Source organism: Passer domesticus, chromosome 1 (genome assembly GCF_036417665.1).
Source record: "Passer domesticus isolate bPasDom1 chromosome 1, bPasDom1.hap1, whole genome shotgun sequence".
Lineage (NCBI taxonomy): Eukaryota > Metazoa > Chordata > Aves > Passeriformes > Passeridae > Passer > Passer domesticus.
Window position 1 is genome coordinate 23,779,615 of NC_087474.1, and position 24,659 is coordinate 23,804,273.

The following is a 24,659-nucleotide window of genomic DNA, read 5'->3' on the forward strand; positions in this document are numbered from 1 at the left end:
TCTTTATTTTTTGGTGGCACTATAAGTGTCTTAGAAGACTGCAGGTGAACTTTTGACTAAGTCATAGCAGTGAGAATTTGGAAGTCTTGTTCTATGTGGACTTATATGATTTCAGTAAAATAGTTTATTTACCTTATTTGATCAACGAAATCAACACTGGTGGTGGCAATGAAGTCTTATCTTTAATATTCTAGAAGTGGAAAGCATGAAGTGTAGTATTTGCACATTAGTGATGTATCTGAGCCTGTGACAGTCACTTTGTTGTTACAGTCTTCTGAGAAGAATCATTACTAGAATATGAAAACAAAACATGATCGATGAAACCATAAGCAATTCTTCTAAATTTTTTTCCCCACCTCAGGCTCTTGGTATGACATCTTCCCAGGACAGAGCAATTATTAAAAGAAAGCTAAAGGAAATGAAAGCATCCTTGGAGAAGGCTCGCAAAGCTCAAGAGAAAATGGAAAAGCAAAGGGAGAAGCTTCGAAAGAAGGAACAAGAGCAGCTGCAGAGGAGATCAAAGAAAACAGACAAGTGTTCGTCAGATGCAACAGAGGGCACTAATGAGCAGTGATAAGCGGGAGTGCTGCTGTGTTTGGCAAGTGGAGGCATGTCAAGGAAAGAGACATCTCATCCACTCTGATGCCCCTTCAGCTTTCTTGTGTTCATCACCCAGGATTGTGTACAGAGAGACGGGGCTGTACATAGAATGACTAGGGAAATTTATATTGTGTTGTTTTCTTTCCTGCATATCCAGTTCACGCTCGTTGCTGTTGCCATGTGAAACAATCCCGGCCCCTCAGTTTGTTCTGTTCTTGTTGACAGCTAACAGATTTCATTTTTGTGTGGTGGTGTTTCCTTCCAAACTACTCTTCTCTGTTGAGCTCTATGTGTTTGGTCACTTCAGTAACCAGCATGATGCCGAGGAGCATGTCCACTGCTTCACCTCTTCTGAATAGGATGGCCAGTCAGTATGGTTGGGGAACATTTCTTCAGCTGAATAAAAGGAGTTGTGCTCTCTCTGATAAGATTTGACTTGACTTTCTGACTGGAAGTTCATCTTCTTTACGGTGTTCAAATACTCAGTTCAATCTGCTGGAGTAAGTTTCATCTTGCATCAGAACCTTTAAGCAACATTGCTCTGAAAACTGTTCAGCGACTTCTTATACACTGGATATAAAGACAGGAGAGTCAATATTCCCCCTGGGTAAAGGACAGGAGGTGAAACTCTTTCTGTTAACTGTACAATAGTTAATCCAGGAAGGAGGCAAAGCCTTAAATGGTTATGTGGGTTTACATAGAAATCTGAGGATAACATTTATCCTTTAGATATCTGAGCAAGGAATAATTTCTAACTAGAGCACAGCGTATACATCTGTATAAATTTTATTGTGCTCCCAGTGTGTAGGCGACTTTCTTATAGCACACTCCACTTTTTTTTTTTCATGTGTTTCATACAAACTGGGTTTATTTTGTTTCAAGTTAGTTTTTCCCCAGGAAAAACCCCACCTCTTCAAATTGATTCTCCAGTCAGTAAGCATTGGGAGAATAAGCTTTGTGCTGTGCTATTGTGAAGCTGGTATTGGAAACAATTATCAAACTTGAGTCTGGTGTAGATTTTCAGTTTTTACAGAAGTGCACTTTAAGAAGAGGAAGATGAGTGATCCTGGTTAAAATGAAATTCAGTACATTGCTGTTAAGGTCAATGCTGCCATGGAGGTGATGGTTACATAATCCAAAGCTCTCACATTTTAACTGTTTTGATTGATATATTTAAATAATATCTAACCAAAAGCTGAATTTTTGGGCTTTGGCTGTAGAATGTTTTGATGGCTTAGCAGTGGCCATACTTGAGGGAATTCTGGGGTGTGTGAGGCCATGGATGAAGCCTGCTGTGTAGTTTTGACTGTGACAGAAGCAGTGTATGGTGTTACTGCCCCAATAGCAGTACTGAACTGTACAGAATTGCCTCAAAAGAAGGGACAGACAACGGGCAGGTCTCCACAATGAGGAGCAGCAGGCAGGAGCTGACTGCTCTGCAGTCAAAGCTCCCTGTGTACAGTTGAGAAATATCACTTCCCACTCGTGCAGCCTGCAAGTGGTAGCCTTCATCTGGCTCTGCAAACCCAGAGATTCTTTGAGATGGTGATGCAAAGTTCAAATCTAGAACCTAAAAATGCACCAGCCTAAAACTGAAAATTCCTCTGAAGAAAATGTGTGTTTTAGTTTGGCTTGGCTTCTCTTCTGCTCTGTACTTTATGGCATTCAGATTTGAGTCTGCAAAGTTCTCTGAAGCTCAGATTTGGAACACTTGCTGTTAATAGTTACATTTCTCTTGATCCTAATAATTTCTTTGACATGTAAAATGGTCTGTAAACTGAGAGAGCCTAGTTCATTCAAAATTAATACACAACAGATCTACTTAACGTTAGCTTTATTTTTCCTTCCAAATCCAATTTCTACAAGTTTTTGATGTATATTTTATTCAGATCTAAAATTGAAATTGCCATAAAAGATACTTGCTGATATTTCTAAAGGCTTGTGCTACTTTTCTTGAGATAAACCACCAGCAGCAAAATACACCTGCTAACAAAAAAATACACATTACAGTAAATCCTTCTGTGTTCATTCATAGGAGAAAACTTCTACAAATGTTAAACAGCCTCATAAAATTAGCATTCTTAGAGTAAAAAATGTTACCTGGAAGAAACTGGAAGTTTAATATTTTAAATACAATGTTGATAAATGCATTAGAATTTTCTTTTTAAATTATGTTTACATTGTAGTAATGTTTAAGTGGTTGTATATAATAATCTAAGGTGGTGTCTCTGTCTTACGTTCTTTTTTTATTTAGGAACCAGAGCAGACTGCTTGGCATTATATATTGAGTTTTCATTCTTGCTCCTTAGAACGGTGCCTAGTTAATCTCTTTGTAAATCATGTTCCTACTTTGCAGAATAACTAATTCAACTTAAGTCCTTTAAGTATTCAGGGGATTTTTACTGCTTTGTGATAATGTTATTTTGTTATTCTCAGACTAAAAACATCAACAAAAATCTAACTTAAAAATAACTAGTGGGTTACATTTAAATTAAAACCATTAAAATGCATTTTGATCAATGTATGAAAACTAAGGAAACAGAGCAATGACAAGAGTTTTGCTATTCTTTCTGTGATAAAAGATTTATGTGGTTCCTTTTAAGAAATATGGCAACTCAGTCTTGAGAAGTGCAGAAATCTTACCAGATAACAGACCTGAAGCACAGTTTGAAACGTTTCTATTCTATAGGACCTTTAAAGTTGTGCTGCAATTTTTTTCCCTTGTATTGTATTATGACTTATAAGAAACAAAAGATGGATGTCTCATCATTCTTAATTTAAACTTCCTGTAAACCAATGCTAAGTCAGACTAATGTGGGGCTTAATGTAACAAGAAGAAACAAATTTTCTGTGCTGGATGGCTGGACAGGCTTTTTCATGGTTTGGCTCACCTGCAGGCATAATGTCACCTACATTGTGTATTTATTTGTGGAGCTAAAGCTGTTTTTTGTTGGGCTGACTTTCCTGGCCACCTCTGAACTGCTGTGCAGGCAGTGTGGTGCTTCCACACCTCAAGACATGTGCTTGTGTCATCGTTACCCCTGGGTGACTGCAGCAGGCTGGCCCAAGTTATTTTTTCCCTGGTGAGGGTGGTAGGCCAGTTCTGTAAACTCTAGTTCTGCTCATTGCTGCAGTATTGCAAGTTGTGAATATATAGAGCCTCTAAAAAGGTGAAGAACTGCGAGTTAGGAAAAAGTGGAAGTCTCAAAAATAGAAAATGAAATGTACAACACTGCAGGTTACTTTAGTCCTAAAAACCTTAGTGCTTATTCTGAGATTGTGAGGAGAGCAGTGGCTCCTTGTTCTGTTCAAATCAGCCAAACATGCTGACATTATTTGCTTCCAGCTTGTGTCTTCCCAATTCTTCACGGGTGGGTTGCTGCACCCATGCAGTGTCCTGTTAAAGCTCCCTGCTGGGTTTCAGTCTGCCCAAAGAGAGCAGGGCCAGGGGGTGAGGAAGGAGCTGCAGCCCTTCACTGCAGTGCACAGAGCTGCCCACTGTCCTGTCTGCATTTCACCCACCGCCCCAAGCAGGTCCTGGTGGGGGTTGCTGGGAGTGGAGCCTGTTGAAGATCATGGGTTAGAATTACACAGTGGAACAGAAGCCAGTAATAAAAAAGATGTTTTGTATTAGATGTTTGTATTTCAGTGTATACACATACTTTTGTATTTTTTCCACTTCTCAAAATTTTTTTGCAATGGCATCTCTTTTGCTATGACTGTAGTCTGCTGCAGGGATACCACAAGAATTGAGCTTTTACCAGAATTACTGAGCAGCTTTCCTCTAATACTTGCCAGCCCTTAGCAGTTATTGACATTCAGAGGTGCTTGGCACCTGATATCAGGGTTCCTCATACTTTATTGCTTCCATCAAAGCCTCCTGTCCTCCTGAGCTGCTACACCTTCACCTCCTGGCTCATGGCCTGGTAAGAGGCGGGCAGTGTCATTTTTGAGAATTAGTTGTGTTCCACTTCCAAGAGAAAGAAGAGAAGGAAATGCCACTTTTGCACGTAGTGCAGAATACTGTTCTGCAGTAGTATGGAAGAGCATCATCATGCAGTTGGGGGTCAGTGTTCTAGCAAGGAAACACGTGTTTTTTGTGTTTTTAACCCCAACTTTGATTTTTAATGGAGCACTTTCAGCAGTTCATTTCTGAGCAGGATGACAGATTAAATCAAAGGAGACTTGCCCACTCACTGGAGTGGAGTGTGGGTCATCTGCAGGTGGCACAATCCCTTTTGTCAACCTCCCTGTGGATTTTACTGGACTTTTTTTCTGTACCTGTGAAACTGCTTTTTCAAAACTCTAATACCGTAGTCATGACATTGAGCCCTCCAAACCCTCAGTATGAAATGAGCTTTCTGTTACTAACCAGCTGTACCAACTGGTACTTTCACTTTTAGCATTAAGTAATGATTAAAAAAATGCACATCTTACAGGAAGTTTGGTGGTAGTGCCTTGGGCTGCCTGTTTCTTTAGGAAGTGTGGATTGTGTTAAGAACAGGCTGTTGGTGAAACCTGCTGAGTTAGGCAGGTCTCTTCTTCCAAAGAGGCGAGGAGGGCTCACAGCTCACAGGGTCAGATCCAGCCCCGGAGCCCGGGACTCCTGCTGGGTTTCCAGTGGGACCTTTGCCACTGCCACCAGTGGAAGAGGATTTGGGACCTGTGCAGAAGTGTCTCAAGGAAAGGGAGATCTCAGGGCACCAGACATAGGAGTAACCAGCCCATTTGGAAGTGAAGAGTGCACAGTGAACATCTTCTGACTCTATACTTTTCCATACACATTCAACCAACAACTGCTTTCCTATTTCCCAGTCATGTTGCAGCGGTATCTCACTGGTCACTTAGAAGTGTACACATGTTGCTAGAAGACCAGGCAGCTAAAAGACTAAAATGCACTGTGCTTACTGTAAAAATTGGCTTCTTACATTGCTTCTTTTTATATGGTTGAAGAGATAGTTGTGCTTCAGATTTTTTCCTTTTTCTGTTATTTTTTTAAAGAGGTCAAGTGTATATGAAATGCATGTTATCCTGAACTTTTTGTTTGTACATCTTGGTGTCTGATCACCTGCATGAAGGACACAGTAGTGCCATGTCTGAGCTTGTTCTCTTGTGCTTGGTTGCTATGAACTTCTCTAGATTGTTGAGTTTTCCCCAGGATAACTTTGTTTGATATTTAGTTATTGGGAGACATCAAAAGAAAACATCATGGTGGCCCTTTGTTTTCTTACAGTTGAAATACAAACAACAAAGCCTTGTGGTTTAAAGTTAATTTGTTAGTGTAAATAAATTTCTTGCCAATGAGTATTATTGTTGTTAGACAACGAATGCAATAAAAAGAGAAATCCTGAATCTTTATTAGAATTTGTAATGAGTCCTCCCTTTTCTGCCCTTTTCTTTGTCGTTCCAGAAGAAATAATAAATGGTGAGGACAATCAGACAGCTGCATGGGTCAGGCTAGTGGGTCAGGGGAATATATACCTTGCCCTGCTTGTTCCTTGCTTCCTTCTACTCAGCCAAAGATTATTTTAATTCCAGTTCTTGGCCAAATTGGCATGATTCACAAGCCCCCAAGTGGGTCTCATTTACACTCTGTAACTATGTAGAAAGAAGTAAAAAAATATATATATATCTATATTAAGGAAAAAAAATGGTCTTTTTTCTTCATATGGAGGTGAAGTGTAGCGTGCAGTCTTTTGCTGCAGGTTGATGTAAAAATAGGCTGCTTTCACGTTGATACTGGTCAGTGTTTGTGTGTTTAAAAGATCTGGATTGATTTTGTTACATAAAAACATTTTACACTTAAGTGTAGGTTATTTATAATGGGCATCTTATACATTCAAAAGTACGGCAGTTCTTTTACTGTATATGTTTAATAAGTCTTTTATTTATTTGATTATAGTAAAGCATTAAGTTAGGGAAAATCGAAGGGCACAGACTGTGCAATTTGTATAGTCATTTTAGTGGATTTACATCTGGCAGAATCTAGGCCAAACAGTGTGCACTTAATCTGTCTAACCCAGTTTGTGTTTCCCAATGACTGAATCATAAATCTTACCTTCCACTAATAGGGGCACCACCTGCAAGAAGATAAAAAGAATCCTCAATTCATAAAATCGTTATCTTAATTAAAATGCATATACTAAGATGCTCTGGGTCCACAGCTGACGTGTAAAATGTGTCTGCTCAGCAGCTCCCTAGGCCTGGAGCCATCTGTACATATGTCTTGTTTGTGCAGGTTGTCTCAGATAGCAGCAGCTGGGCATCAGAAATGCCCAGAACTGCTGCAGTCTCCACAGAGTGTTAAAGATGATGGGTTGTGCCCTCCTTGGGATTGCAAGCCTGGATTTTGGGTGTGCAGGTTACTTAGTAATTGGGAGGCCAGGCTGGAGCTGCATCCTCCACCGCAGCTGTTTCTGCACTGAGGCTGCCAGGAGGCAGAAGCTGTGCCCCAGCGTGGCTCTTGCTGCACACCAGCTGCTTGCTGGCTCTGCTGCCCAGCACCACCTGGACACTGCTCCAATTCCCACCTCTGCACTGCAAGGCTGGGATACCTGGGGGGAGCTTGGCAATGGGCTCCTGCCCTCCTGGTCTCAGGCCAAAAGGTCACTGTCAGTAACAGCAGCTATGATGTCTCTCCTCTCAAACACTGTTGGAAAAGATAAGGCCTCTCGCTTGCTCATGGTTCCATCTGTAGGCAGACCAACGGGAAAATCTTCAGCACAGGAGTAGTTTAGAACAGGAAAAAGTCAGTGATGAGTGAAGGCAGTCTTGATTTTCTGAAAAGCCAAAACCAATAAAAAAGTAGAAGTTTGACAAGATCCAACAACATGTAGATTTGCTCATTTGAAGATGCTTGAAGCAACAGTAAAATGTGAAAATAATGTTTTGATGGGTTGCTAATGCACTGCAGAGGGAAATGGCTGTTGCCCTTCTACGACCAGAGAGTAAATCCAGGACCCACACAGTGACTGATTGGCATTTCAGCTGTGCCACTGCCACTGATACGTGATGTAGCTCTTTAGAACACAGCACTCAGAACAAAATGTGGCACAATCCTAGAACAATCACATTAGAATGCTAGTGCAAGCCACTGATGACTAATCACAAATGAGTGAATAGCCCAACTTCTCCATGCTGTGAGAACTTCCTTCAGAGCAGTTCTTTCAGCTTGGGCTCTGGGAACATCTGTTCTTCATAGCTGAAAATGAATTGCAAGTTCCTGTAAGAAAGTACACCACTTAGGAGGGAAGCTGAAAGTGTCCTGCAGGGAGAGAAGTTGCTAAGGAAGGAGCAGGAAAGCCAGAGTTAGGTAATGCCAAAGTACAGCAAAGGGATGAGACAAAAGCTGCCCTCATTCAGGGTTGGCTCTGCTCTGTAGAAGGGCTGCACGCCATGGGCAGCAAGATTCAGAACTGTGATCCAAACAGATGAGTCCTTGTCACCAAAGCTTCATGGGCAGACAGTGAAGCCTGGGCAGTGCTCAAGTCCCCAGATCAACTGAGCATTTTGGAGAAGAGCTGCAAGCATGGTTTGTGCACAGACGTGCTAATGCAGAGCCAGCCCCAGAGACAGATCAATTATCTGTGTGATTTACTGACACCCAAGTCTGCCCCTCCTGCCATCACTGACCCCTGCAGCCCGTGCTGTTGGTACACAACATCACCAATAGCAGGGGCCACGTTGGTACGTGGGTGTGAATGAGTGCTGGCCGTGGCAGCAGAGGGAAGCTGCTGGCGTTTGGAAGGGCCAGCACGCCACTGGCTGTTCTTCAGCCTCACACAACTCTTGTGCCCAGGGACGTGCCTTACACCATGGTGTCTGTGCCAGCAAGGCAGTGGCAATGCGAGGGCTTGGGGTGGAGCAGAGGCTTTGTGGGGCAGGAGGGATGCAGCAAGACCCACAGCCCACTCAGCTGTGCAGTGGAAGTGGGGTGACACTGTCCTTCCTACAGCAAGAGAGCCCCAGGCACAAGCCCTGGCACTGACCTCCTGCTGATTAGAGCTGTCCCTTTTGCTCAGGAAAGGAGCAGTTACTCTTTTCCTACCAGTGGGTGAAAGCCATTAGGCTCATTAGAAAGGAAAGGTGCAGGAGCCAAGAGGTGTCAGTACACACATTTACTGTTCAAGACCCCTGCTCACCCAAACCTCAGGCTGGACTACTGCCTCTTCTCAGCCAGAACAGCAGAACACAGACAGAGGAGGGTGTGCACACATTCCACATCCTATCTCAGTGTTTGGGCCACTACAGAGCAGGTTATTTGGTCTCTCTTGAAGGCAGAAGCACTCTTGTGTTTTCTGGACTTCTCATATACTGTTCAGACTAGAGGGGCTGTGGCTGGTGCTGGAGGCAGGAGGGAACAGCAAAGCCAGCTTAGTAATGAGCACCAGGGACTGGCTCTTTCTCCTCCCATGCTTGCACTTCAGGAGCAGCCTGTCTTTTTTCTCCACGGTGGTGGAAGAACTGCAGTGAGGAAAAGCTACTGCATCAGCTGAAGGATGCAGAGGGGCTGGTGGCAGCAGGGATGTCTGTCTGGTGGCAGCATTTGGAGGGGCTGCCAAGATGCTGAAAAGGGACATTACGGGCAGGTGCAGGCAGAACAGTGGCAACCCCAGCAGGAGAGATCCCACATGTAACACAGAGCCTTCAGCTGAATGTCAGCAACTCTCACAAAACTGGAGAGCTGATCACAGGTGGGAACTCAGAAAGTGCAGCAGGAGCTGCTCTGAGGGTAAAGGCACCTACACCAATGCAAGAAGAGCTCACTCCGTGAGCTCCAGCTTCAAAGGACACTGAGTTCACTTCATTGCAAGTGAACACTTCAAATGACTGCTAACATCATCCCAAAAACACTAGCTGAAGGAAACCTGGGGAGCTTTTGGAAGTGCAAAATGTCAATAACTGATGCTAGGTAAACATGAGGGGCTGCCTGGTGCATGGCAGTGCTGCAGGAATCAGCTCCACACCAGCTGAAGTTAAAAACCGAACTGTGTGACCATGGCTTGGGGTAGCCACTGCACAGTGCCTAGAAATGCTCCCTGTGTAGTGACAGACAATAGGAACTCCCAATGCACGACCTGCTGAAGGTGTGCAGGAGATGCTTCCCACTTGTTAAGAGAAAAAAAGCTTTTCTAAACTCCCTTTCAAAGAGCCAGTCAGAAACCTCTCCAAACTGATGCCTTACTCTTTTCTCATCGTATTAAAACAAATTTATGAAAATGTAGTAACATTGGGAAATGGCTTTAAGGGAGAAGGGAAAATGAATGAGACTGAAATGACATTTATTCTCCTTCTGCTTATTTTGGAAGGATTAGGGAAAGCTAACAGGAAGGTTTTGAAGAAAAATGCCTAGCACAGTCCCTGGAAAGGCCCAAGGGTCAGTGACAAGAATGCACACCACACTTATAGTCAGCAATTCTCATTTACAAAATCAGTTTTCTCATGGGGGGAAAAAAACAACCAAACAACAAACATCCAACCAGCACATAGTTCAGTGTCTGACAGTTTAGTCATTTACAATTTGAAACTGAACTTCAAGGTTACCCTGTGTTAACAACATGGGATCCTCTCCATTACACAGGTAAACTAATTTCTCACCTTCAATTCCATGTCCTTTACTATTGTGTAGAAGTCTCACTTTGGAGAGGAAGGCTAAAATACATTTCCATTACTGTAGTTAACCTTTATTGGAACAGTCTTGTTAGCAGATCTAGCAGAAACTAAGTGAGTTCCCAAGGAATGAAATCCTTTCCACAGCAGCAGGTCTTGCCCGTGACGAGCTATAGATCACAGCAGAGAGCTCTGTGGAAGACTGTGCCAATGAGCAGTTTTCCCTCGTAGATGGATGCCACTGAGCTTCCCTGCAGCACAGAGCCATTGTCAGAGTAGACACGTGTCACCACAGGCTCCTCCGAGAGGATGTTCTGGATGCGCAGGACCTGCCAGAGCGGGAGGATACGGCTGTTGAAATGGGCATGGGTGAAAATGCTCCAGGGAGAGGGGGAACATCAGCATGGTAACTTAAACAAATTAGTTAGGATGACCAGCTGCTGATAATTACAACCACGTGATTCCTGTGAGAGGGCCTTTCGTGAAGCACGGTCCATGAACACTGATTTTTATGGTTTTTTTTAAAGTTGTTGTGCAACACTGTAAGGAAGTCAAGCAGCCATCCCCACCACCAGGAATGTGCACATTTTTTTCCAGACTAAGAGTTAGTTAATATCTTCTTGTTTTCATATTTTTCCTAGACAGAGCAAACAACTGCTTAGTATCAGAAATGTATTGCTATTGAACATGGTAATTTTGAGAAGTGTCTTACAGGGACCTTCAGACAAGGCTGAAATCCAATGGACAGCAGCCAGCTGCACTCGTAGCCGCTATTGCCCAATGCCAGTACCTCACTGATTTCATAGAAAGAAGAATTACAGTGTTACCTACAGATGAACCACACTTGCACAAATTAATCATTCCTGTGGAAACATTTCTGGTCACGCTTTGGACTCCTTCAATTATTTTTAGTTTGGCAAAGAGGTGCTGGCTCAGTAATTAATGCAGTTCAACAGAATTTGTGTGCATGTCCACAGCTGCACAGAAAGCAGCCTGAGGAGTCCAGAGTGACTAAGCTACTGGTTGGAAATTATTTAGTTGTTGCCCAACGGTCTGAATAGGTGTTTGTTAGTGAGTATATGCTGTTCAGGCTCTCACTTGAGACCAGAAGCCAGCTTGGTCTTTGCTTTAACAAAAGCACTTTGTGCCCGGCACTTTCTATGAAATGCAGTTAAGTTATACCAGCATAATTTGAACAAAACAACTTTCTGGCACAGACATAGTCAAGAGACCAGTGATGTCTCCCAAAAGGCACCTCAGATGCAGGAAGATTTTCAGGATCATAGTAGAACAGCTTCATCCCATTGGGATGACATCCTGCCCAGATGTCTCCAGTGTGAGGGTCAATAGACAAGTTATCAACCAGAGTGTCCAGCTGCAGCATCTAGCCAACACAGAAAAAAACCAAAAAATTAAATCTATCAGAAATCCTGGGAGCAAATCACAACATAACCAACAGACTTGTCTCATATGACACAACTTAGACTGTTTTTTTTTTAAGAAATACTTTTCCCCCAACTTCTGTTTGTCTTTTCCCCTGGTATGCATCATCCCCTATGCTATGAGAAACCTGTTTGCTGTTCTGAGCTTCCCCCATCAGCTCATTCACACCTACACCTCTGTGGATGCTTTCAGCGCTCTGTTCCCCACTGCCTGAGGCAGACTTCCACTACAGCTCAACAGCATACCCAAGGATTCCTCCCTGGCTGTTGGTGGGAGGGTGGAAGATCTGAGGCTCGGTAACAGGGTGTGCAGACACCTCTGCAAACCCACAGTAGGAGGCACCCAGATCAGAACTTTACAGATGTTCATGCTGAAATCTCAAGCATTCATTGAAACTATTCTGTCCAAAATCCACATCTGCCTTTTTTATAGAACAGCAGCACCTTACCTTCACATGGGTTAAACTCCAGTTAGCATGCTTTTCCATGACATATACACTGTGATCCAGTATATCTGCAATATAGATGTACCTTCAAAAGAAAGAAAAGAACTTCTTAATATATATGAGTAAGCAGACACCAAGACTAGATAGTTCCTCCTCTGGAAGCCCACACACAAACAGACGTTGCAAGCCAGCCAGAGGGCACTGAAGCCAACCTGCTGAGCACCTCAGATACACTGAGGTGCCAGTGTAGCTTCACATTGTGCCAGTTTTTCCATTATGACACTGAAATAAACCTTGGAACCAGAAAAATCACAATTATGATTTATTTTTTTTAAATCACCTGTCCACACCACAGGAGTGGTTGATTCAGTCATACAGGTGTAGGACTGTAGAGCACCCCTGGCTTACAGAAACCCTGCCCCATTAATCCTTGCAAGCAAGACACACAAACTCCTGTATCAGCTGGTTAAAATGCAGCAACTGTTGACCTTATTGCCTATAAAGTACCACACAATGCAGCAAACACTGCTGCTGAACAGAGAGACACAAAACTTCTGTGCTACAAACACTCTGCATCACCTGTGCTGCCCAGGCAGCACCTTGCCTTACACGAACCAGTTCAGACACCTGACCACAGAGGGACCAGGTCTCCAGATCTCCAGATACTTCTGTGTGATCAAATAAAATCTAATGTAAGAAGAAACTTACTTTCTATCAGGTGAAATGTTAATTCCATTGGCTGAATAAAACCCAGATGCTACTTCTTTAACTTCTTTTGGACTGTAGTAAACAACATTTGACCAGGTTAAACCCAAGAACATTTCTAAGAACATCAAGAGGAAGTCAGAGAAGTAGTGGTCATTGGTAGCATAGAAGCTGTCTGGTCCCACGGCTACTATATCATTCACACTAGAAAAGAAATAAAGAGATATAGAAATTTTAAAAAAAAAATTAAATGAGAGGTATGAAGGAGCATTTAAGGACTGCCCACAATACAATCAGGACATGGTCTTCAATACCCATAAAGAGGCTGCAATTGTAGATGTACTTCAAGGAGTCACCAAATTATTTAGCTCCTTTTTACTTCTATTTTCTATGAGCCAGGACGTGCAATGCTGAGACCTGAATAGGGCCATAGGGAATCAGCTAAAAATCTGGCTACATGTCTGTAAGTACATGGAAATAATTTTTTTATTATTAGTATTATTTTCTTTTTCATTACATTCAAGTAGAAATCAGAGAACAAGTAGGTGTTGTGACAACTTAATCAATCTGGCTGTTTATTTTACAATCATATTGCAGTAGGACGCACCAAAAAAAATTTGTATTAAAAATAAGAAAAGCAGAAAAAGCTAAATGTATGTTTATTTTTACAGTGTAGGAAATCCAGACGATAAAATATCTGGGGACTCATATCTGCAATGACCTGAGTGTGGGTTGCATGAACAAAGGAGAAATGGATGCCAAGCTAATTCACTGGCATCAATCACAACAAGGCTTAAGACTAATTTAGTGATATAACTATTAAAAATCTAATTTAGAGGACAGATTGGGGAAACACTGCTTTGATTACACAGATAAGAAGTAATCAGTAAGAGAAACAGGGATGCTGGTTAAAGAGGAAATATCTCCTATTAATAAGAGTCTAAACCCAAAAATCATCCTACATTGGATTTCACCAAGGCAGCCTGACCTGGAGGAAGACTGTATTTGAGTCCAATACCTTGTCAGAAGGTCATGTCGAATGGTTTTCAGGTGTACAAGAGAATTGTCATCTTCTACAAATTTAAACAATTCTACTGTGCTCTTCTGGTGGGGATGGTTCACAACGAAGAGGTACACGGTGTCGTCTTGAAAAAGAAATGGAAACAGCTGAATTCTCTGCAGCACTCTGTGTGGCTGAGCACCCCAGCCCAGAGGCAGCCCCCAGCACAGAGCACATGCTGAGTTTGGGGCATTTGTCTCGTGGCTCTGCAGAGGCAGAGGGACAAGTACCCACATTCTGCAAGATGCCTCTGCAAACACACCCAGATCTCCAGCGGCTTTTGTCCCAGGCTGGCTCTACAGGGAGCTGCTGTGTTAACTAGATTCTTGCTATTTCCTCCAAGGAAAGAGGAAACCACCACCTCATCGTTATACCCAAGCCACTGGATTTTGCAATCTGTGAATCAGCCCCAGTGAGCTGGAAGAAGGGTTTGTGGCCAAGGCAGTTTGGGCTCTTGGGTTTGCCTCCCCTGGGAGAGTGGAAGGAGCATCCTTCTCCTGCATTCTATGCAAGGCTGCAGCCCATCTGCCCAGCCCTTCTGGCAGGACCCTACATTAGCCACCACTGGTTTTTCCAACACCTTCCCTTAAAGGGTGACTGTATGGGGATGCAGGTCAAGCTGCAGCAATTGTTTTCTTTATATTTGCAGAATTCTACTTGTCTTGCTAAAACCCCAATGAAAGGACAGGGAAAAAGACACTTTATTGGTAGTCAGAGCCTGGCATAGGAGAACATACCTGGGAGAAGAGAACCTAGCTTGGACAAAGAGTAACAGAGGTTTTGGTAATTTACAGAGAGTTGATAATTTACTGTTTTGCCACAAAAGTTTCCATTCTGGGCACTACTAGTCAGTGAAGGATATATCTCCTCAAAACACTTGAACCCAGCATGAGACAGATGTAAATGTAAAATCAATTTTCTGTGGTTTTCAACCCTAACTTTTACCATGTTTTCTTTCCTTTTAATATCAAGGGCATCCTTCAGTTTCAGACCGATGAAATTATGTGCAAGTGTGTTTCCTTTAGCAACTGACATTTAGAAAAGGGCAAAACTAAGGTAAAAAAACCCAAACCTTTTTGTCTCCCAGCAAGGACCACCATTGGGGGTGCAGGGCAAGGCTGCAGAGGGATCCCTGATTGTGCTCTCTAGGCTGATATTTGCCACCATCTCAAGCTCTTTACCTCTGTCTATATAGGTGCTGATTCCATGAGGGTTAAACGATGCCAGATCAAACCCTCGGCTGATTCTCAGTTCCACTGCTCTGGGATTGTCTTCATTCAAATCCATCAAAAATATTTCACCTGGCTTATCTGGAGCAAAGCTCTTTAATCCTGGGTATTTCAAGCCCTGTAAAATCCAAACATGAGAAAATAACTCCTGGGTAAAAGGTAAACAAGAGCATCACAAGGCTGAAAAAGCCAGAGCCTTGATCAGGCTTGCAAGCACACATGAGGATATCCCATGGCCAGCCATCCTAATTGCAAAGAAAAGGTTGAAAACGTATCTCCTAAAGGCTAAAAAAAATATCAGGAACAGCAAAATCGATACATAAAATTTGGTTTTTTCTTAAAGTTAGGGAATTAACACAGCTTCTTAACGTGGCAGAGGATTACATTTCAACATTTCAATGAAGGAGTATGACAGAAAGCCCAGGTTACATGGCCAGGTAAGTCAGTGTGGTAGGATACCTGTGTCAGAGCCACCGACACCACTTCTGTGACAAGAAACATGCTTGCTGAGGGGAATGACAGCTAAGCCAGCCTAAGACTGGGCTGTTCTTTGGGAGCCAGCTAGCCTTGTAGAAAAGAGCCCCTCCTGCTCTTTTCACCTGTGGCTTCTGCAGATAAGGAAACAGGCAAACCCCAGCATGGGGAGGTGGCATGGGAACTTACAGAGCTGATGAAAGCCAGTCCATTGGGAAGGATATCGATGTCTTCTGAACCAGTTTCTGCAAAACAGAGATAAACAGGGGTTTTCAGGTGACATTAAGCATTTCCCATTGAAAAAATCTCTTTTTAAGTACAATTCCAGCTCTCATGAATGACCCTTTCTGGTATGACCCCACACACGATGAAGTTTGGTGGAAAAGTTTGGCCACTGCATTAAAAGTGGTAGCAGAAGACATCACATCAGGTTAGGAAATAGTACTGGGGTTCACCTCTTTTAGGGGCCAAGGGGTGCCCCTGCAGTGGCCAGGCAGTCTCCTACCCATACCCTTGTGCCCCCAGATGTTGTGAGATGAATTACCAGGTGTGGGATGAATCACCACCTCCTGAGGATGTGTTCTGCAGTGAGCAATTAGTTTGGGTATGGAGATTTCCAGGGCAGGACCATACCTGTGACTCAGGCCTCAGGCTTTCATAAGGCAGCCGTGGGAATTGTGCTCACTAATTCTCCTGATTGAACTTGGACACTTCACAAAAATGGGTTGCCAAATATTTAGTTAAAGCTCTCAAGTGACAGAGAACCTACTATATCTATAACAGCTAAGAGATTTCATAGTTACACCTCACTTTCAACTACAGGTAATCACTTCCAATATTGCCAGTTCCTGTAGCTCCTGTAATATTTTTCCCTGCTAAGAAAGGAAGATAAAATAAAAACCCTTTAGTAAAAACACTTGAGTAATTTTAGGCTTTCATAAAGCACTCTCCAAAGAGCTTTTAGTCCAATGCTGAAGGCCATTTGCCATCCCACATTTCCACCCCTCCCCTGAGAAATCTCCCCTCTTTTCTCCAAATCACCAGCAAACACAGCATTCCTCACAAGTCACTTTCCAGATGATGAGGGAAGGAGCACTTGCTTAAAGAAAATTCTTCAACAGGTTTTCTTTATCAGAGCCATCAACACAAGGTTTTTCCACCCAGCTTGTCCCATGTCTCCACACCCCCTCCTGCTTTGGCATAACCACACATGTGAGCCTGCGTGGGTCACACAACCCATTGTACATCAACACCTCTTCCCAAGGAAGCACCTGCAAATTTGAGCTGGGCTTACTGTTTGCTTTTAAGCAACTCCTATTTATCCAACCACTGGTTTTTCTGGGCTGTAATTGATCCTGGGATCACTGACAGCCTCTGTGGAGAGGAACCAGAACCCCAAATTCACCCATCCAGAAAGTTCCTCCCTAGCTCAGCTCTGGGAAGATGCAGTGGCACAACTTCTCTCTTCTGGCCAGGGCCAGCTCCTCCTCAGCCTCAGCAAGTTCCTGTTCCATCCCATGATGGCAATGAGCTGTCTGCAGAGCTGCCTTCTGTCCCTGCCTTCCGAAGAACAAAATGTCTGAAGATGCATTTTGGGAGGAGTCAGCTGCTATCCCACCTGGGATTTTGGTTCTGAATTTTGACTAACTCAGGCAGGAGAGAACATCTGCACTGATGTGTCCAGAAACACTTAGAGCCTGTATTTACCAATTTAAGTTTTGAATTTGGGCTCTTTTTTTTCTTTTTTTCTTTTTTTTTTTTTTTCTCAGCTCAGCTTACACTCTGGTTTGAGCCACAAACTCCTTTCCATTGCCCCAGTCTCTCCAAGCCTGGGTTAATTTATAAAATAGGGTTAGTGGTAATTCTCCACTTCCCAGGATTGCTGCAAGGCTAATAGCATAAATAAATGCTGAGAGGCTCAATTGCCATGGTGACATGAGCTGGACAGACAGCTTTTACTGGCAGCACACACTGGTGAGTGAATAAACAGAGATACAATCATTTATCGCTACTGAATCGGTGAGGCTGCCAAGCAGAAAGATGAGCAGGCTAATTGGGAACAGATAATTAAAACCTACCAGTTTCTGGTGGAAGGAGCACACTGAGAGCCCTGCACCCAACTGCTTCAAGGGAAACTGCCCAGCAAAGCACATTTCAGGCGCTCCATGGCCAGGTCCTGGAATGTGTGGAAGCCAGCGGCGTCAGGAGAGCAGCGGAACGCTGACTCAGCACAGCCCTGCTGACCCAGCACCGCCGAGGGGCTGTGGACACAGCTGGCCACAGGGCAGCAAAGGGGCTCTCCTGCCCTGTTTTGGGCTTTGTGCTGCTGCTGCAGGCGCCCTATGGGCCAGGAGAGACTCCTTAGGTACCCCCTGTATGCACTATGTTGTTTAATTGTATCACTGAGCCCAGCTTGTCCGTGGGATTATCTGAAGAGAGGTGACATTCAAGAGAAATTAAAAGATAATGTGAAAAAAACAGCTGCCTACTCTAGAAATGTTGGCTTTTTGTTGTTCTTTATTTTATCTTAGTATGATGTATTCTGCAGGTGTATCTGACAAAAAAAAACCCCATCTGGATTTCATGTCCAAAAGTGTGACACTGTTTTGCCCATAACCCACAAATTGTTCCAAGATGCAAGCATTTCTAGCAACTTCTGTAGTAGCTTCTTGAACTTTAGGAATCAGTACAGGAGATATAGTTAGTTTATTATAAACCAGTAACATGACAAGAAATCAGTAAAACTCAAAAGCTAGTGTTTATTCTACAAATACAGCCTTTCCTACATATTTGAGAATGAGCAATTTTTGTTTGTTCAGTGTTTGTATCTGTGCTTATATTGCACAATATTTAGAAAGCAGAATAGATTAAAGTCTTGAGAAAGATACAGAAAAGATGCAACTGTGCAGAAAGAAAAAGGTCCACTAGAGAAGTCTTTCATTTAGTCTGTGTCACTTACAATAGATCCATCACTTATATTTCATAGACTCTACCAGAGGTCTGTTCTTCTGTGTACAGAATGGATAGATTAAGATTATTTTGCTCAGATCCAGCCGATCCAGCTCTGGGACCTATGTCACATTCAAGAGTTCAGAAGGACTGATTTAAACATTAAAATAAAGACAGATTGTTTATTCAGCTTTATCCTAGCATTTTAAAGGAAAAAGGCCCAGGAGGCCAAGACATCCATGTACAAAGACATCCTAAGACAAAGTCACCCATACAAGCAACTTTACAGATCCCAGTACAGCAGAACCTTCTGTCTGAACAGTACTACCTAGGCAGCATTTAAGCTTTAGGGATCCTTGGTCACTAATATAAGCCTCCTGGTCACAGCAAATGAGTTTTAGAAGATGTTTGAGTGAACATGCCAACTTTTAAGTTTGCACAATCCTTTGTTACTTCTCTTTCTGCCGCACTGGACCTGCTAAACTAATTTTTTGGCATTTTAATTTTTCTGATGAGCAGCAAACTGAGGAGCAAAGACAAGGCAAGGGGCAGTTCTCTGTGTGAAGGGACAGCATTGGAGGAGCCAGCAAGAAGCAGAGATAGAACTCAGTAAATGGATCCACTGCCTCTAAGCAGCGACAGGCTCTCAGAAATAACCTAATCTGCATGTAAATGTCAGGCACAAAAACCAAGATACTGTTCAGAAACGAAACACAACTCTATTTGTCTTTTCCAGGTTTCCTTCTTTCCTCAACAGAACAATCATGTTGCAAAAAAGTCTTAGTCTTATAAAGATTGCAATAGCGGTATGCCTAAAAAATTACTCAGAAATTATTTTATATCGAAAACAAGCATCATTCATAGTCTTGTATGAGTAAATTACAGCTTAATCTAGAAGACTTGGAAAATGTTTTTAATACCATCTTTTTCTGTACATATTTTCAAGCACAGGAACTCTGCATATATACATTCACAGCAGCAATTTGACTTTATAAAGATGTTTGAATCCTGACACAAGGAAGAAACAAGATCTATGAAATCAACTTACTGACTCAGCAAGCTCAAAGGCAAGGCTGTAAAAGCTCATCCAATGACTTTTTACACATCAAAAATCCAGACAAATTTCAACATCATTTAAGCCATTTCCAAAAATACTAAGGAGGAGAAAATCCTTAGCCATCAAGCCTGATTGAGGTTTTTTGGGAGGGAGACACAAAAAAGCAATTCATTTCAAAGCTATCAATTTATAAACTGGTTATCCTAAGTGGAGAGAAAAAAAACAAACACCAAGACATAAATATTTCTGTGTGCTAAACACATGGCCCAAAGTACAAAGTCAACATTTCAGCCACTGTGTTAAACCTCTCTGCAAACCAGAGTAGGATGACAAACATGACCCCTCGCTCTTTGGAACCGCGCAGTTGTGTTGCACAACCACGCTGAGCTCCCGCCCGCCACCGGCCCCGCGGCACCAGCCAGATCCTAAACATGCCCAAAATGTGGTGCCAAGGAGAGGCAGCCCGGCTGGCATTTACCAGCCGCTCCTCTGCCATGTGCCTAAGGCCTTCTGCTAAGGCTTCCACCCTCGCAGCACTGCCCATCTCCAAGGTGCAACCAGCTGACAGCCTCCTGTAGGAGCCTGCCTGAAGAGCCAGCACACCCTCATCTAAAAGCCAAATCATTTCCCAAGTGCCTTAGGAAAGGAGAAGTGTTTGCAAGGTACTCCATTTTAAGAAAAAGAAAAGAAACTGAACACTGATTTATACACAGCTAGTATTTCAGGACTATTTTTTCCTGCAGTTTCTCCCTATCTCCAAGTCCAAGTAGCAAATCAAAGTCAAATTAGCACTTTGTTTTTGGGATCAGGCTTGGAAGCTGGCTTTAAGAAGCCATTACAAAAGAAGGCTGGACAAAAGCAAGGCACTCAGTTATTTTAAGCACGTACCGATCCCTTTAATGAGCCGGCAGTTCGGGAGGCTCACTGGGGCTACTTCCCGTGAAGCATTGAATCTGTTCCTGCAAGAGGAAAGAGCAGGGTTAAACAGCACACAGCCAGTTTGAAAACAGGTAACTTTCCTAGTTTTCAGTTTTATTGTCTGCCACATTGCAGCAACAAATCAGCCGTAAAATACTGAATAAGCAAACTCCAGAACCAACAACAGCAACTGCTCCAAATCACTGCAATGGTTACATATGACCAAGGATTAAGTGATTCTTCCACTCTGAGTAACTTCAGAAACTTCATTTTGTTCATGAGCTTCAGCAACAAGCTTTCATGACCCACTGCAGCTCAGATGATAACCACACTTTCTTCAGGTTTCAGACGCCTAAATATAGAAGCACCCTGCAGTTAGAACCAGCATTTCATATGAGGAGAGAGGGATCTTCTACTGCAACCCACTGCCTATTTTTGGTGACCAGACCACCAGCAGTTGCACTTTCTTCATTTTTTGTCTACATTCAAAGGTAGCAATAGCACTGTTGCAGGGTAGGAGCACTCTTTTCCTTACCACAAGCAGGACTTGGTATTATGGTTTTCAGCAATTGCCCTGTCCCTTCCTCTTCACTCCTGGTAACCACCCCAAGCACTACCCTTCATCAGTACTTATTTCATTCATGAATGTGCATGAAATTCCACCTCTGGCTCATACTTCACTGGACAAGCAGCTACAGACAGGCACACACAAGTTCATATTTCTCCACTTCCTCCGTTCCAGGTTGTTTGCAAATCTGCATGAGCACCACCTCACAACAACCAGGAGGTCTGACCATGCTGGTCTGCAGTGACACAAGAAAATATGTTGCATTTGTATGTATTCTAGTGTGCTGGAACATTTCTTTTTTTTTTTTTTTTTCCTTTTTTTTTTTTTCCTGACCAGAAAGAAGCATTTAACCTAATGTAGTAACACTTTTGCATAACTATAATACCTAATGTAGTAACACTTTTTCATAACTATCATATGTTGAGGCTGTTGCTGCAATCACAGGAAATTCTGAATGCAAAGACCCCACAGCAAAACCTTGCCATGTTTATGTTATGGTTTTAGGCATAAACATAAAGTAAACAGCAGTATCACTCAGTGATATGAAAAATATGTGATACAGTCAAGCACTACATGGTATGTCAGTCCTGCATTTTTTTAATCACTTAAATATGAATTGTAAATTGCTTCAGTGCTGTATCACTGACACAGGTTGTTAATATAAGGCCAAAAGAAAAGAAGAAAAACAGTAAAAAGCGCAGACAACTGCAAGGGAAAGGAGCCAAATTAAACCCTCCCAAGCCCTCTCTCCCAGCACAGGAGAACTGACAGAGATCATGCTGGCTCCCAGCCCACAAACAGCACGGGAGGGATATCCATCCCCCTGCTGCCCCTTACCCACCAGCATCCCGGCACAGCCAAACCCTCAAGCCTTTGAGGATGGCTCAGGGGGATCCTGCCTAAAGTTGCACTGCTGCCTTTTTAGGGTTTTTCCCTTCCCTATTTTCACCAGCTTTTCCCAGGCAGGCTGCAAGCCACCCCGAGCCAAAAGCACAGCAGGAACTCAGCCAGCAGACAGCAAAGGATGATGATATCCCGACAGCATTCCCAGGGAAACACTTCATGGGCTGGAATGAGAGTAATTCAAAAGGACACCAGTCACAAGCCTGCAGCATATATAGAGGCTTTTCCAAAATGTGTCAGTTTATCTAGCTCAGACAGCCTCAGCCACGCAGCCAGATGGCCTAGATAACAAACTGGCCATGCTAACGAGACCTGGAATGTGGAAGGCCTGCAATATGTGCGGGATGCAACTTCAAAGAAAGCAGCAGTTTTTGGTACTTGGTGCAAGTCCAGTGCATGGCACCTTTTCCCTCAGTTTCTCTCTCCAGTTTGAGTCCTCCACCTGCTTCCCTACTTCCTGAGACACAGACCACAGGCCTTCCCTTCAGAAGGAACCTGTTGCATATTCAAAGATCTTTCTCTCTTTTAGTTTTCCTCATCTCTAGACTAACCAATCATGAATCGCTTGGGATTTGATTCTGGGGTTTTTTAACAAATTCAGAAGGAACTACAGAAAGTCTTTGCTAGATTCTTGCCCTCTGGGTAGGGGATGAATAAAAAAGACCCTTGGCAAGAGCTAACACCACCCACAGTTTCTCCTCTCAAGACTGTGTTAAATTACTTTTAGAGTACTTTGTGATCTGAAGTTCTGTGTTTCCAAACTTGGCAACTGTCTTAAGACTGCTGGTACATTGCAGTTCGCAGAAAACACAGCACACAGGAAAAACCCACAGAGAGCTACAGAGACAGGGGGATCCTATTTCTTCATAGAGATTCTCCTTTACCAGATTCCTAACATTTCATTTGTTCATTCCGTTTGGAGGAGAGTCCTCTGCTCTTCACTGCACTTTGAAATGGCTCACCCCACTAAAGCCTGGGAGTATCTTCCAGTTCTGCTATCCCAGTTTATGCAACTCCAGGACAGGAGGGCCCTATTACCACCGTGGCTATCACCAGTAATATTTGTGGTGGATTTAATGCAGCCACCATCCATGCCAGGTATCAGGGTCCAGGCAGTAATGCTCTCCTTCTGTAATTAGATGCAATTACTATCTAGCAAAAGTGCAATTAGCAGGATGTCATTGCTGAAATCAGGGATTTGGAGTTCTTGTAAACATAAGCAAAATTATATTGACTTAGTCACCTTCCAGTACAGTAATTCAGCATCATTTCTGTGACCTGAAAGGACCAGTTACACATTCAGGAGCTTTCAGGACAGAAGCTGCTGTAACACCAGTGTTCACATTCATACCTCATGGCATGAGGTGTGTGATATGGAGCAGGACATGGCTGGGTATTTCAGCTCACAGCAAGTGAGGTCACAACTTTGGATCACCAAATCTGGGCTCCACCAGAGGAAACCTCAAGTACATAGGGGATACTGTTATCCAGAGGTCAGCTTTGGAAGAACATAACCCAAGCTTCTGGCAAACTGTTTGGGGTTACTGTTTGGCCACTTGGCAGGAGACGAGGTAAATTCACAGACAGTGCTTTTGGCACATCCCTGTTAGTTGCAGGCTCTGTAAAAATAGAGGTACTACCCCCTGTCCCTGGGCACCTTCTTCGCTTGTCCCCCTTGCTCCCATCATCCTGGGAAGAATGCAATAAATGGTGCAATAAATGGTCCCGAAGTTCGTTAATGCCGAAATCGGATGAAAAGCGCATCACAGTGCCTGCATTTTCCCTGGGAAAACCCGGTTCCCTTGATGATACTGACGGCAATGATGGTGCAGAACCCTTCTCCCCCTTGGCTGACACCGCGCTGGTGCACGGGCAGGTGCTCGCCGAGCCGCAGCGGAGCCGGGAGCTGCGGGTCCCGCGCTGGCAGGGCGGAGGGGAGCGCCCGGCCCGCCCGCCCAGCCCCGCACCGCGAGGGCTCACCGCACCGCTCACCCACCGGAAAGCCAGCAGCCGCTCCGCCGCCAAGGCTGCCGCTATCCCCACCAGAGCCACCGCCAGCAGCTTCCCCATGGCCGCTCCGCGTCCCGGGCGGTCCCGTCCCGCCCCCGGGCCCGGCGCTGCCCGTGCCCCCGCCCCGCCCGGCCGTGCCCGCGGCACCGGGCCAGGCTGCGCCTCCGGCCGGACCGGGGGAAGGGCAGGGGGAGCAGCTTCCAGCTCCGGTATAAAAAGTGTGTGCGTGGTACAAACAGGAGCGTGCCGGACCAAGCCTGCGTGGTGCGGAGTGCTCAGGTACTCAGGTACACCTCGGCTGGGATGTGCACCCTCATATGGGTACACTCATACCAGAGCTTCCCCCCAGTGATGTTGCTTCCACTGCCACCCTCCCACCAATATATTTCTTCTCTGTGCAGGAGAAGAGCTGCAGAACCCACCTCAGGGTTCCTCCATTCAGCACTCTGCTCTTGGACCATCTTCAGTGTTGGCCTCCTGTGCTTTCTGCTTTTCGGAGGAGCACACTTGGCAGGTTCATGACCTCCCTCAGCAGTTATCTTTCCCTTCCCTGCGCAGGGAATGTCCTCACGTGCACACATTCCTTTGCACTTTTCTGAATGTCTGAGCAATCACTTAAAAGGGCTTTCCTGCTCTTTTTGCCCTTGCCCTTGAGGCCAAGCAGATGCTCCACACTTTGTAGTACTTCA

The 24,659-nt window shown here is 43.9% G+C and overlaps 2 protein-coding genes across 8 annotated transcripts in view; one reads left to right on the forward strand and one right to left on the reverse strand.

Annotated features, from left to right (window-relative positions):
* Window positions 1–5,958, forward strand: part of PPP1R9A (protein phosphatase 1 regulatory subunit 9A) — a 131,155-nt gene extending 125,197 nt beyond the window's left edge. For all 6 annotated transcript variants that reach the window (XM_064410536.1, XM_064410526.1, XM_064410543.1 and 3 more), the window contains one exon: window positions 362–5,958. In XM_064410536.1, coding sequence (XP_064266606.1) covers window positions 362–574 — 213 coding nt within the window. In that variant the 3' untranslated portion in view covers window positions 575–5,958. The remainder of the gene's footprint in view (window positions 1–361) is intronic.
* Window positions 4,910–24,108, reverse strand: LOC135294822 (serum paraoxonase/arylesterase 2). Of its 2 annotated transcripts, XR_010356845.1 has the most exons (10): window positions 23,957–24,108; window positions 20,460–20,530; window positions 15,755–15,810; window positions 15,044–15,209; window positions 13,821–13,947; window positions 12,806–13,006; window positions 12,101–12,182; window positions 11,465–11,593; window positions 10,198–10,538; window positions 4,910–7,379 (listed from the first exon to the last, which is right to left on the reverse strand). XR_010356845.1 is itself a non-coding variant. In XM_064410585.1 (9 exons), exons 1-9 carry the CDS (start codon window positions 24,028–24,030, stop codon window positions 10,380–10,382), a joined length of 1,065 nt encoding a protein of 354 aa, XP_064266655.1. In that variant the 5' UTR covers window positions 24,031–24,108; the 3' UTR covers window positions 10,003–10,379. The 2 variants fall into 2 exon arrangements, 1 of the variants encoding a protein (XP_064266655.1); XM_064410585.1 differs by lacking the exon at window positions 4,910–7,379 and having other exon boundaries at window positions 10,003–10,538.
* Between the last annotated feature and the right edge of the window lie 551 nt (window positions 24,109–24,659).